This window comes from Aquila chrysaetos, chromosome Z (assembly GCF_900496995.4).
Source record: "Aquila chrysaetos chrysaetos chromosome Z, bAquChr1.4, whole genome shotgun sequence".
Classification (NCBI taxonomy): Eukaryota; Metazoa; Chordata; class Aves; order Accipitriformes; family Accipitridae; genus Aquila; species Aquila chrysaetos.
The window spans coordinates 35,704,140-35,718,221 of NC_044030.1; the positions used below are offsets into that span (position 1 = coordinate 35,704,140).

The following is a 14,082-nucleotide window of genomic DNA, read 5'->3' on the forward strand; positions in this document are numbered from 1 at the left end:
TGAGCCATCTGATATTTTCTCCAGTAAGTGTACATATTATACATGTATAAATAAATGCAGATCCAATGTTGCTAAGTTTTTAAACTACCAAAACCAAATTTGGGATTTTCAGTAGTGCTTTTGTGTCTTTGACAGGACGCCGAAACCCCCCACAGCTCCTCCTGCCACACTTTGTAATGAAAAAAAAAATTTTGTTAACATTCTGTGGTAAATAATCTTAGCTAGAATTGGAGTAATTTACTGCTTACTTTCATTTAATGTGTTACGTTTTTGTACACCCAGACTCCACTGTGTTAATATTTTAAGTAGTGGTATGTCAGAAACCCTTAAATTAACAGCTTAAAATGAATATTCTTCTTTTTTTTTTTTTCCCGTCTTCAAACTGTATTTTTTAGTATCAATGGCATTTTACTTGGCAGTTATTCTTATACTCTCCTTTACTGTTACAGATTCTCTCACCCTTCTCACAGGCCATGTGAAGTCCCAGGACCTTTATGAAGACTTGGTCCATTTTCCTCTTACTCTTGTCAGTTTCCCATACAGTGGTATTTCTTAACCTCCTTGAACCTTTTGGTTCTGAGGCCTGCATTTTCCTCATCCATCTTATTCTTGGGGCCCCTATTTCCTTGTCTTTCATGGGGACTGTGTTAGCATCCTCAATTCTTTGCTTTCTTCAAAGCCAGTATTTAGCATTATCTCACATTACATTGGATGGATGCACATCACAAAATTTATTTGCTACGAACACAACACCTTGTCTTTTTCTTTCATCTCTGTAAGGTTCTCCCTCGTGCAGAATCACCTGCCCCTGCTGTCTTTCCACTAGGATGATGTACTCTTCTTCCTTCGGGATTTTCTGTGCCCCATTTTCTTCCTATTAGTATACACTTCCCACCCAGTTCCCTCTTCCTTCTTCTAAGAAGGAACCTCTTCTTGAAGCCTGAAGTGCAAGGGCTCCATCTGCCACCTCTTTCGCTCAGAATGGTGCTTTGGCCTCCCTCAGTATGAGTGCGGCCAGGCTGATCACCGATTCTGGGGATGTAGAATTGCGGGACAGGTTGAATGTTTGAGCATTGCATTGCAATAATGCAAACAAAGATGAAAGAGGAACTGACATCAGGCAGGCTGTGGGCCTTGCAGATGTAGCCAATACATGTCTAGCCGTACATACAGAATGCTGTTTGATTTAAAATAGCTAGACATCATAACACAATCCCATCATCAACTGTATCATGAGTATGGGATTTCACAAACTGCCTCCCTCCTCTTTCCCATTATTACTTATTTATACAGGAAACTGACAGAAATAACCATTTCCAAATCTAAATTGCTTCCAAACACCTTACCATATGACATTCTCTGCAGGTGTTGATCATGCAGTGTCTCCTTATGCAAAACATACACTGGAGGATTTTCTTTGCACATCATCTGCTGTTCTAGTGCTGTTTGCTTTCAATTCTGAACCAAAATCCTTTATTCTGACTTGTTCTCTTTACCATCCACTCTTTTTCAAGTCCTTGCTCCCTGAAAAAAGTAAAAATTTCACCATGGTTTAATCTTTTATTTTCCAGTTCACTCACAGATTTTTGTTTATTCTTTACACTCTGAAAATTTGCTGAATCCTGTCTTTTTTAATCTGTTACTCTTGGCAGTTTTGGAGTCCATCAAGGAATTTCCCAAACAATTTTGAAGTATGTGACTTTTGTTCTTTTTCTAGAACAGTGTTTGAACAGGAAAGGATCAGCGTACCCATCTTTTCAATCTACTGAAATATCCTCAGCTCTTTTATGCATGTACACATCCCCAAAATTGAAATACTTCTTCCTCTAAGTAACTGTTAAGAAAAAGCAAGCTTTGTTTTGTAACTCCACTCCTTTTCTGTTGGATTAAGTCACCAAGTTTGCTGTTAATTTAAATAAAATAGTCAAGACGTGTTGAGGTAGAAACTGGATGTTTTGGCACTCAGACTTTGGTAGACAGAGGGGAAAAATACACAAAACTGCACATCATTAGGAAAAAAGATGTGGAACCCAGAAGTACCAACCAAAATGTTTTGAAATAAAGAAATGCCATTGCTTGAGAGGACTAACTTAAGTGAATGCTTGATGATTTTTAGCAACTAAGTAAGGTAAAATTGTTTTGGCAACTGTTGCCCATCTCTCCTCCTATTCTGGGAGCTACTACCTTCAAGTATAAAGACAATAAAAAAGCATGATGAAAAACTGTTGGTGGATCCCTTTCTAATTTCTTGCTATGGGAGCCGAAGGATTTTACCCGCATCTGAGGTTTCTTTTTCACAGCGTCAGGGCTAACGTCCCATGCTTTAATGGATTATCCAGACACTTAGGCTCCACTAAGAGAGGGGAGGCAGAACGACTGCCTTTTTAAAAGAACTAACCACGTATACTTTTGGAGAAAGAGTACAATTTAAGAGAACAGGGGCAAAGAGTTGCAACAGAGACACAGAAAAAGGCGCATGGCTGACATTAGATCTATTATGCGAGGAGACAATGATCTTTACAGCACACTCGGGAGAGATCTGGAGGCTGGAAGGTGAAACAGCGCTCAACCGACCACCCACTTCTGCTCTCCTCGTTTATTCCTCCTTCAAGGTATCGGTGGGCAAGCATTCCTGTGCATCCCCGGCATTTACTGGTCCACGCTTTCCCGCAGGCGGACATCTCATCTTTGCACTTGCTCATCCGAGCCGCGCATCCGGACCGTTTACACCCGGACAACGTCAAGGAGCAGCTAGGTGGCGTACGAGAAAGATCAAGATGAGGCAGCTCACAGCGGGACTGGGGGTTTTGCAGGGTTATGAGCAGGCGAGGGGCCGGCGGGCGGCACGGAACCAGCACCACCGGCCGTGGCCCCCGGCGGGCCCCAGAGCTACCCTGGCTCCGGAGCCCCGCGGCCGCCTACCCTCCATCCCGCGGACCGCCCCCCCCCGCCCACGAAGCGCTTCGGGCAGCGACCGAGGGCGAGGAGGAGAGCGGGCAGCCGCCTCGCCCGCCATGTGCGGCGGGACGCTCCTCCTGCCGCGACGCCCCGAGCGGCCGAGGGGGGCTGCCCGGCTGCCGCCGCGGCGGCGGCGCGGGCCGGGGGCGACCGGGAGCAGGGCGGGGGGCAGCGCAAGCGTACCCGCAGCCCGCGGAGCCGGCGCTCCTCTCGCGAGATGTGGTGGCGGCGGCGGGCGGCGGGCTAACAGGCTTTGACAGGCGGGCGAGCGCCGGAGCGCCGCGGCCCGCCGCCCCTCCCCGGGCCGCCGCGGGGCGGATGCGGCGGCGGCCATAATCTGGGCCGGGAGGAGCCGCCGCCGGCGGGCCGGGGAGCTGCTCCCGCCGCCGCCGCCGCCGGGAGCGGGCGGAGCTTGGGGAGCGGGCGGCGCCGACGGCCCCCCCCGCATCTCGCCTCTGCCCGAGCGGGGAAGCGAGCGGGCGCTGCGAGGCGACGCCGGCCGGTTCGCGTCCGAGTTCCTGCCTCCGCCGAGCGGGGATCAGGTGGAGCGGCCGGAGGGCGGGGGCGGGGGGCACCGGGGGCCGCTTCCTGCTCGGATCTGCCACCCCACGCCGGCCGCCGGCCCCGCGCCGCTCCCTCCTGCTGAAGCCGCGGTGGGCTCGCCCGGCGCGGCCGCTCCTCCTCGCGTGTCGCTGTCAGAGCGGCGGGCGGCGCCTTCGCGTAGCGGGCGCGCTCGGGGGAAGGCGAGCGGGGGCAGGAAGGCGGCGGGGGCGGCGGCAGCCAGCGGCCGGTGCGGGGCGAGCGGGCGGCGGCGGCGGCGGCGGCGGGGCCGGGTCCCCCCCCTGAGGGGGCGCGCGGCGGGGCGGGGGCCCGGGTCGGGGGGCGGCGGCCGCACCGGAGGCATCATCACCTGGCGCTGCGGCGGGGCGGGGGGCGGGGCGGGGCGCGCGCGGCGCCTGGCGTTGTCTGCGGCGCGCTGCAGCCCCGGGCGCTGGTTGGTGGTTTAAAGCAGCGGAGCCGCCGCCGCGAGGGGCGTTCAGAGTAGCGGGGGCCGCCGCCGCGCGCAGTGCTCGTCCGGCGGGGAGCAGGCATGGAGGGCAAGCAGCAGCTGCCGCCGCCCGGCTCCGGCGCGCCGGGAGCCGCTGGCGAGGAGCGGCGCCCGGAGGAGGGCAAGGATGCGGCGGGCGGCGGTGCGCTCGGCAGACCGCTGGGTCCCACGCCGAGCCAGAGCCGCTTCCAGGTGGACCTGGTGGCCGAGGGCGCCGGCCGCCCGGCCGAGGAGCCCCGCAAGGCGAGCGGGGAACGCGGTCCGGCGGGGAAGGGCAGCGAGGAAGCCAAGGGCAGGTTTCGGGTGAACTTCGTGGACCCGGCGGCCGGCGACGAGAGCCCCGGCGAGCCGGGGGGCGGCAGCTCGGAGGGCGGCAATGTCAGCTTCCAGAACGGCGGCGACACGGTGCTGAGCGAGGGCAGCCTCCACTCCGGCGGGCACCACCACTACTACTACGACACCCACACCAACACCTACTACCTGCGCACCTTCGGCCACAACACCATGGACGCCGTGCCCCGCATCGACCACTACCGCCACACGGCCGCCGACCTGGGCGAGAAGCTCCTCCGGCCCAGCCTGGCCGAGCTGCACGATGAACTGGACAAGGTGAGCGGCTGCCGCCTACCCCCCGTCCCCGTTCTCCCCCCACCCCGCCACCTCCCCGGCCGTCCCCGGGCCGGGCGGGGTCCGGCCCCGGCGCTGGCCTTGCGCCCCCCCCCCCCGCCGCGTCCCTGGGGCTGCGCTCGGCGCTTGTGCGCCCCGGGGCGTGCGGGTGCTCGGTGCAGGTCGGCAGCGGTGGGAGGAAAAAAACCTGAAAGCTCGCTGAGCCTCGAGGAAGCACAAACAGCGCGAATGCATTGGGTCGCTTGCGTCTTTTTTTTGTTTTGTTTTGTTTTCATGACGCAGTGAGGTGTCGTGTGTCGTGTCTATCCCCCCCCGCCCCCCGCATGTTTTTGGGAGATGGTCCCCATGGTGAGAGGCCGTTATAGCTGGAGGTCTGCGAGGCAAACGTTTTTGCTGTAACCGAGAGAAACAGACACAGTGGTTTTCCACTCCTGCTCCATATCGCCTTCAACAGATAGGGAATTCGGGGTCTGGAAGAAGTACTAGTTTGGGAAGGGGAATGAAAATGTTTGGAAGAGATGCTGGGGGAAAAAAAAAAAATAAAGAAGGATGCGCTCACTTTTGGTAGTGACAAGAGCTGAAAACGCATGCCTCTCCCTGCGCACGCAGCGTCGAACCAAACCGCCTTCTGGCGTGATGCAGAACACTGCACAGATACAGCCGAGGCTCCTTCTCCTTAAGGAATCTTTTCAGTCGTGCTGAGTAGCCCTGCGTGTGAGGGCGTCATGGTCAAGGCTTCAAAAATTCTGAAGCTGTGCATGTCAAGCTTTTTCTATTTTGGACTATTCAGTATGTCACTGGAGACAAGTTGCGGTGAAAGCTTATTTGCCTTGCAGGCAGTCTTTATTAAAGGCAAGCTTTAGGTGAACTTGGAATTAATTTGATGTATTTTTTAGATCATGATTAAGCTATTAAGTTATCATGACTAAACTAAAGCCAGATCAAACCGTTGCAATGCTGTTTTCTTGCAGTCTGAAAACTGTCTCTTGGTATTCAGCTGTGCTCTAAGAAGTCCGTGTTCTATATAGATTTTTCTGCTGGGTTTAGGGAAATAAAGGAACATGTGGGCCACATCCTAATGAAGCGAAGAATATTCTGTTTCCAGAACTTTTTCCATACCACCTTTTATTCCTTATAGGTGGAGTTCCATGAGAAAATATATGTTTTGAGACTGTCTTGTTTCACACCATCATTAGGCAGCTCAGTGCATCTGCACTGGTCTGTGGGGTTTTTTTGGGTGATTCTTGAAGTGTGTTTTTTGAAACAGATTTTTCATCTGTTCTGGTAGAAATAACTGTTTGGTGTGCTATAGAGATACTTCCTTGCAACATCTAAGATTAGATATCTAAACAATTACTAACCGTAACAGCAAATTACTTTTGCCTTTCAGGTCCGCTCCTGATGGAGTTAAATGATGTTCTATACTCTGATTCTAAGTTAGTATGGAATGGAAGTTGGCAATTACTGTCTTGTGCGTGGAGTTAGATATGCTATAAATAAGCCACATAACATAAGTGAAAACATACTTGGTTTTTTATTTTTTTTATTCCCCCCCCCTCCAATTTCTGAGTCCTGATCCATGATGGGATGACCAGGTCGTTAGATACTCTGTTCTGTAAGCAGAACATTACTTGAATTGCCAAGCTTAGCAGATAGGTTTTTGATGTGTTTATATTGCAGCAGTCAAGAAGGCTCTTTATGACACCATTAAGACATTGCAGTGCAGAATCTAACTTATTCTGGAACTATAGTTTCTGAAAGTGTTAATTTCTTCATAAAGGATAAATGCATGGTAAGCAATTTTCTTGGTAGGTTGTGGCGTAGAGGAGCTGTAGATGACCTAATTACAGGATCATTATCAGAACAGTTTCATTGTGAGCATTAATTTCTCAAATGTCATGAATTTGTTCTGCAGTGTAGATAGGTGTCTAAATGAAGATTTTTTTTTTTTTTAGTCATGTCCTGTCTGCTGTGCTTCTCCCCCCCAAAAAAACCGCCAACATTGGGGATGGAATATGCAATTTCAGTTACATTTGATATTATACTTAAGTATTAATTTTAAAAACCATCATAGTATAAACTTCAGAAGTTAAGTTGAAGTTCTGCATAGTAACTCAGCTGTTCTGTAGCAGGATGTTTCATTTCCAAAGCAACTAGCGTGTTAGCATTTAGGCTTACATGAAGAAGGGAAGCAATTGTTTTCACTTCAGACCTTAGCAAAACAGTTTGCAAGATAAAGTCGAGAACACAAAAGCTTTTAATAAGGGTGTGTCCTGCATTCTAATAGCATTGGATACTTACATTTTTCCCAGTTTCTGGAGTATAAAATACACCACATCTGTGATTATGTACTTGATTTCTGGCCACAGAGTGCTGATAACTTTTAAATCATGACGGTGCCATACTTTTATATGAAGGATGTTCACAAAGCCATTGTGCTTTTTCCATTGTGTTTCGGGGGGCTTACTGTCTCCGTTCCCAAAATGACTTCAGTTCCTGCTGACTAACAGTAATGGTCTCTAGTGTTGAATAATACTATGCATTAAGGAGGATATTTCACTGACTTCCAAGAACTTGAAAAATTCAGCTCGCTCTTTAGCTGTGGTTTATGTACTAAATTATCTTGTACAGCATGTATGTCAAAGACTTAGTAGGGCAGCTGGTAAAAACATCCTACCCAGTACCTTTACATAAAATTTGCACTCTATAAAGACCTCTTGTTACGCCCCTGCTTCTTGACCCAGTGCATCAAGGTTGGCAGTTATTTTGTGTTAAGACTGATCCAAAAATGTGTTCACGAGCCATGTGGTTCACTGCTTTGAATGTAGCGATTTCATCTTGCAGTTAGTTTGCGCTATTCTTTTTTCCTTTTAAAAGGTAAATAAATAGTGAGGCAGTGTTACAGTAATGTTGATGCTAGTGCCGATTACAGAACAGATTCTTTTTTTCCTTAGTTTTGTTTACAAGTTTCATCTGTCTTAACTCTTCTACGATTCTATTCACACAGAAAAGAAAACACTGTTGGAGGAAGATGCAGTGTTTGAGGAAGATGCAGATTCACGTATAGAGGGGGTGCCTTTTGATAAGGGTTTGTCTTGCTGTCCTGGTAGGATAGGTGTCTAACCACTTCAGGTTTCATGTGGTTGTTTCTAACAGTGGCTTTCCCAGTAGAAAAGAAAGGGATTGTTCTTGAAGCTGGTTGTGGAAACACAGCTGGGTAATGCTGCAGTACTCTGAAGTGGATGAATTGTGTACTACTGATCTTGGTCTATCATGGTAAATTTCAAGCGAGGGGTCTTGCCTTCATATATCTTTGTAGATAGCCAAGGTGATCAATCTGTTGCTTACCCAATGCTGTGCATTAATTTTACTCTTCTTTAGAGAGATGACAGAGGGAATTTGGTGATGCTGTTACAGTTGCTTATCTTGTAGATAAAAGTGATGCTTTGCAGGAACATTAGTCTCCAGAGATGCAGAGGTGAGAGGATGGTTAGTAACAAAGAAGTGGGAGGGAAACAGCATACCACCATTCAGTACTCTGAAGTGGATGAATTGTGTACTACTGATCTTGGTCTATCATGGTAAATTTCAAGCGAGGGGTCTTGCCTTCATATATCTTTGTAGATAGCCAAGGTGATCAATCTGTTGCTTACCCAATGCTGTGCATTAATTTTACTCTTCTTTAGAGAGATGACAGAGGGAATTTGGTGATGCTGTTACAGTTGCTTATCTTGTAGATAAAAGTGATGCTTTGCAGGAACATTAGTCTCCAGAGATGCAGAGGTGAGAGGATGGTTAGTAACAAAGAAGTGGGAGGGAAACAGCATACCACCATATGTAGGTTTTTGTTGCAGTTGCAGTGTTGTCCCCTGCCCTCTTGAGGGGATCTGCCTTCAGACAGTAGCAAGATCAAAAGTGTCCTAGCTTTTCTTATTTTTTTTTTTCTATCTCACAGTTTAGTAATATCTCTTTTGCCTAGGTCAGCTACCTCTAAGTAAAGCTATAGCCTGTAGAAGACATTCTGTCTGCCTTTGTCTTCTTCAGTGTAAAAATTAGCATGCTGTAATGTCATAGACCTTACGGTTCTGGAGGGCTAATACTTCTGAAGTATTCAGAATTGGACTGTGTTTTAGTAGTCCACTACTATGCATTAATTTATAATTTTTGTGTATAGCATTGCCTTAATTGGGAAGCTTATATCTTTTGAAGAATAAAATTCACAGTACGTGAGTGATCCTGATTTGGTATGTCTCTTGTGCAGTCACTTACAGCTGTGGTAAGCGGATATTATGTCAACCAAGCCCCCTGCTGGTAGCCTTGTTCTGTTGTTTGTTAAAACACTCACTGAAAGTACTAGTTCGTTCCCTTGACAGGCTAGACGGTAGTGATCTCGGAGGAAGATCTTTACACCACCCCTCACCCTGCCAGCCCAAATTAAAAAAAACAAACAAACAAAGCCCCAAAGGCATTTAAAAACACAAGTGTGCTTTGCTTCCTCCCACACAGAAATTCATGCACCTGTCTTCTGAATTTGGAGACAGAAATAAGAAAGAACACATTACTGATAGTCTTGATGCAGAATTGAGGTTTTTTGTTTGTTTTTACTCAAGTTGGATGGCTATAATTCTTTTAAACTATCTTTCTGGTTTTGATTTGTATTTTCGGGAACATTGCAGTTTTGTGATAACTTAAAATGTTTAACTTAATCACAGTGAAAAGGCTGCATATGGCACTCCTTTTTAACAAAGAATGTATTCTCTCTTGAAAATGTTGAATGACTACTGCACCTCTAACGTTTGTTTGGGGTTTTTTTTCCCAGTTCTTGGTTTGTATCCGCTTAGGCTGTAAAGAAAACAGAGCTCAGCTAAAGATGCATAAAAGGCTAAAAGATGATTCCAGATGATTCTGGGCTATCAAGTTAGCTGACCATGTTATGTAAGGTCTATCTTTTAAAAACTCCTTCCTCTCCTCTCCCTCTGCTGAAGACTGAGACCCTCTTGCAGATAGTTTTTATTGTACTACTTTGCTGAATCTTGCTTACAATCAGTAGGTCTCTTAGTTCTTGAGTCAGTGTGATTTAATTTGGATAGCTTCTTTTCCTTCTTGCTGTCCTTTATATTTGTAAGCAGAATTTAAAATTTTCTTTCTGAACTTCATTGTACTAAAATAAACCAAGAGAAACTCTTTTAGTCTCTGTGCTCTTGGATGTCACAGAAGCCTTTCATTTGTAACTGTTCTTGTTCATCACTTTTGAAAAACAGTGAGGTCAATGCACCTGTGCTCAGATGAGGCTTTACTAGCATCATGCAAAGTGGTGTTTTTATGCTTTTTCAATCTGTGTGGAGAATTCTCACTTTGTTTATCCTGATACCGTACCTAATTACCACCATCTTCATCAAGGGAAAAAAATTAATGTACTGCTCTGTTTGCAGCAGTAAATTGTTTATTAGTCCTTCAGGGTTTGTATTTTATAAGGACCATGTGTATTTTGTAATTTTACATCCTTTGATGCTTGAATCTCTTATCTGATCTTTGTGATAAGTCTTTAGTCCAAACCTATGGACTATCTATGGAATACTGAAACCCTTGAACTGTGTTCAGCAGACTGCTAATATTGCTCTTACTGCTTTGTTTTTATTTTGTTCCAGAGAAGCTGGAAATAACTGTTAATGGGTTATAGTTTGACAGCAAAAGTGTGGACTCCTGTTGAAAGGGGTGAACTCTTGTGCTCTCTCTTGTAGTGATGTTTGTATTTTTGAGTTGGATCTGGGAACTGATGTGGTTTACAGAAAGCAAACACCCCCCTCCAGCTACACAATCTTGCACTGGATGTGGTGATTCAGTTCACTGATCCAGTAGACCAGTGGCCTCCACAATCTTTTTGGGTGCACATTTGTATCTAAAAAAAATTTTCAGGATGCACACCTAATATACGTATATTTATTTACTTATCAATTATATATGTGTACTACTGTACTAATATTGTGTATGGTACAAAAAAATTAAAGGATGAGATAAAGATGAAATAAACATTTTCAGGAATCTTTTTGTACTTTATTAACATTACAAAAAATATTTTCTTCCCATGCTCCCAGTGGACTGTCCTGTGGACCCCTTGGAGAGCACTGCAGTGTACTATCAACCCCTTGAGTGCTCATGTCAGACGAAAAGGCTTTGTAATTTACCAGAAGAGTACAGCTAGGGAAGGAAGGAGTGAGTTTGGAGGGGTTTGTTTTTTTTAATAAACCATTCTTGGCTGACATGTTGTCAGTATCAATGACTAGTTCAAGACCAGAACCTGAAAGAATAGCAATAACTTCTCTCTAGCTGGGCAGCTTTTCTTTCAGCATAAGCTATTTCAGAACTGGTTAAAGAGGAAGGTGCTGCAGAATCAATCTTCATCTTAACTTTTTCCCTTTTGGTACTGCATTTGATTAGACCTTAGATGATTTTCATTCTTGAAGAACATTCTTGCAGAGGAGGAGGTTGGCAAGATCAGTATCTTGGAGTAATTCAAGCCAGTGTACTATATCTTCTGTTGCGTCCTTTAGATTTTTTCTTAAAGCCGCATATAATATTCATATATGAACAACCACAAACACATTTTCCTCCTCTTTGTGGTATAGGTGTTGTGGTTTAAGCCTGGCCGGTAACAAAGCACCACGAAGCCACTCACTCCGTCCTCTGTCCTTCCCCCCCTCTCCCCCCGGACCCAGTGGAATGAGGAGAAGAAAATATGAAGAAAAGCTCGTGGGTCAAGACAAAGACAGGGAGGGATTACTTGCCACTTATGGTCATGGGCAAGAGACAGGTTCAACTTGGGGAAGAAACAAAATCAGTTTAATTTACTACCCATGAAATAAAAACAAGGGTAATGGGAAGTAAAACCAAATCTTAAAACACCTTCCCCCCACCCCTCCCTCCTTCCTGGGCTCAACTCCACTCCCAGTTTTCTCTACCTCCTCCGCCTTAGCAGCGCAGGGGGAAGGGGAATGGGGGTTGAGGTCAGTTCGTCACATGTTATCTCTGCCGCTCCTTCCTCCTCAGGGGCAGGACTCCTCGCTCTTCCCCTGCTTCAGCGTGGGGTCCTTCCCACCGGAGACAGTCCTCCACGAACTGCTGCAGTGTGGGTCCTTCCCCCGGGCTGCAGTCCTTCAGGCACAGGCTGCTCCAGCACGGGCTTTCCCATGGAGTCACGGCCATCTTCGAGGGCCTCCCCCTGCTCCGGCCTGGGGTCCTCCCCGGGCTGCAGGTGGGCATCTGCTCCCCCGCTCCCCTCCATGGGCTGGGGGGGACAGCCTGCCGTCTCACCACAGGCTGCAGGGGCATCCCCTCCTCCAGACCACCTCCTCCCCCTCCTTCTTCACTGACCTTGCTGTCTGCAGAGGGGTTCCTCTCATATTCCAATCCCCCTACTCACTGCAGGTTCCCCTTCTTAAATCTGTTCTCCCAGAGGTGCTACCACCGTCGCTGATTGGGTCGGCCTGGGCCAGAGTTGGGTCTGACTTGAGCCAGGGAAACTTCCAGCAGCTTCTCACAGGAGCCACCCCTGCAGCCCCTCCCCCGCTACTAAAACCCCACCACACAAACCCAAAACAATGGGTGATAGCAATCACAATATGGTCATTTTGTTCACTTCTGAGAATTTTTTTTAAATAGTTGACTTAGAACTGTTTGCCTTTCAGTATTTTGGAAGCTACCCAGTTCTTGCAACTTGAGTGTATGGAACATCTCTGATTTATTTCTACACTTCACGCTGATTAGGCCTGATCAACTTAATAAAATTTCTTTTTATGCATTAAAAACTAAGATGCGTTATTTGTGCCTGATAAACTTAACTGACTTAAGGATGAGGTGTTTAAAAAAAAAAAAAAGTAAAAAATTGCTAACTTCCATTTTGACATGGAAGCTTATCTCTTGTGTCTTCATTTTGCTAGTTAACTTTCCTTCAAATGAATTGCTTCTATTTCAGATTATTCACTTTTTTTAAGTCAAAGAAAACAGCCAATGTCAGTTTCAGGTGTAAAGAAACTGTCATGCTAGGTTAGTGTTTCAACTTACCCTGAGGGTGTAGTGGTAGAGAGACTCTGAAGACTATTCCAAGTAACATTGCTCTTCAGCTGTAAGCAGTTTGGCAGCTTTGGCTTGAACGTAGTGCTGTGCCAGTACAAGTAAGTGCTGTGCTGCATGGATGTACCAGCCCTGCTCAGTGTTGGCTCACGGGCTGTGCCTGTAGCTATATCCATCACTTCATGCCATGACATTAAAAATTCAATCAGTACTTAATTGATATTTTAAAGATTATTTCAATGGGCTGTTTAGTATATTGTAAGAAAATAGGTTAAATGTAATTTTTCATGAACTTACTACACTTAGAACTAGACTTCTAATTAAAATGGAAAGTTTTATTAAGGTTACTGGTGCATACTGTGGTACACTTGCTCCCCATCCTCCACCTCTTGAATGGAAAGTGCATCATTCTGTTTTGCAGAAGTGGATGAAAACTGAAAGGTGTTACGAGCAAGAATGCTTCAAATTAACCTTTTTTGGGGGGTGGAGTATAGAAGACTTGAGAATTTGCTGTGCTGTAAACAAGTTCTTGAGAAAGACTGAAACGGATTCTCTTTTGTACTTATTTACAGAACATTGTATTTCTCGGACTATACTTGAATGTGTAAAACTGCTATGCAAGAGCCTTGCTAATAGGACTTAATTCAGCTCTTATGCAATCAAATGCTGCATCTGCTTCATTCTGGAGAACAAGAAAATTACATGAAACGCTTAAAAGGTCTCTAACTGTTAGAGGTGTATCAGAGTTATGTTTTTAAGATAATCAAGTGAAAACTACCTGTGTTCAGAGCCTTGGATCTGTTTTCCTGAGAAGTGTGATTCCTCTTTTCATGCTAATGGATCTCAAAAGGAATATGATGGTCATTGCACAGTAATAAATAATTACTTTGATAATAATTCATAGTACAGTGGTTCTTCTGGAAAGGACCAAATACATTGGTGCAGTAGGGAAACTAATATCTTCGTTCTGGAGAGGGCAAGAAAAGAGTGATCCATCAAAACCAGAACTGAGGTGTATTCTTGAGGTATGAAGTAGACTACATGTATTTCTTCCTCTTAAGCTGGCTGGATTGGTTGCCCCTACACTTTTGCAGGAAGTCATGCCTCCTTTTTTGTGACTAGATGTTAATGGTGCAATTTCCTGCTAACTAGAAGAAGTAGAGAGACTGGCAAAGGAGGTTTGTTCTTTTTTTCTTTATGGTGGCAGACCTTGTTGACTATTCCTTGACAGGAAGGCCTCACTTTGCCTACAGCATTTCTGGGGGTGCAGAACATAAGCATTGTGGGCCTACCATGGGGTAGCTACACTGCATAGCTGCTGAAAAGAGCTCTTTTCTCATTGGTCTCTAATTCTCATGATCAACTTGCTGAGAGTATTC

At 46.2% G+C, this 14,082-nt stretch overlaps 2 protein-coding genes across 4 annotated transcripts in view; one reads left to right on the forward strand and one right to left on the reverse strand.

Moving 5' to 3' along the window:
* Positions 1–237: 237 nt before the first annotated feature.
* On the reverse strand, positions 238–4,050 carry LOC115337199 (serine/arginine repetitive matrix protein 3-like). Its single transcript, XM_030005308.1, has 3 exons — positions 3,869–4,050; positions 3,142–3,639; positions 238–1,032 (listed from the first exon to the last, which is right to left on the reverse strand). Exons 1-3 carry the CDS (start codon positions 4,048–4,050, stop codon positions 768–770), a joined length of 945 nt encoding a protein of 314 aa, XP_029861168.1. The 3' UTR covers positions 238–767.
* Positions 3,828–14,082, forward strand: part of SLC12A2 (solute carrier family 12 member 2) — a 65,454-nt gene continuing 55,199 nt past the window's right edge. For 2 of the 3 annotated variants that reach the window (XM_030003859.2, XM_030003858.2), the window contains exon 1: positions 3,828–4,615. In XM_030003859.2, the coding sequence (XP_029859719.1) occupies positions 4,049–4,615 (567 nt within the window). In that variant the 5' untranslated portion in view covers positions 3,828–4,048. The remainder of the gene's footprint in view (positions 4,616–14,082) is intronic. The other variant, XM_030003857.1, reaches the window with a different exon arrangement.

Coding starts and splice junctions, on each gene's coding strand:
- LOC115337199 (XM_030005308.1), bottom strand. CDS start 4,050: ATGCCTGCTCCCCGCCGGACGAGCACTGCGCGCGGCGGCGGCCCCCGC. Junction 3,640..3,868: donor CCGCCCCGCCGCAGCGCCAG/GTGATGATGCCT, acceptor GCGACACGCGAG/GAGGAGCGGCCGCGCCGGGC. Junction 1,033..3,141: donor GCCGGCTCCGCGGGCTGCGG/GTACGCTTGCGC, acceptor CTACATCCCCAG/AATCGGTGATCAGCCTGGCC.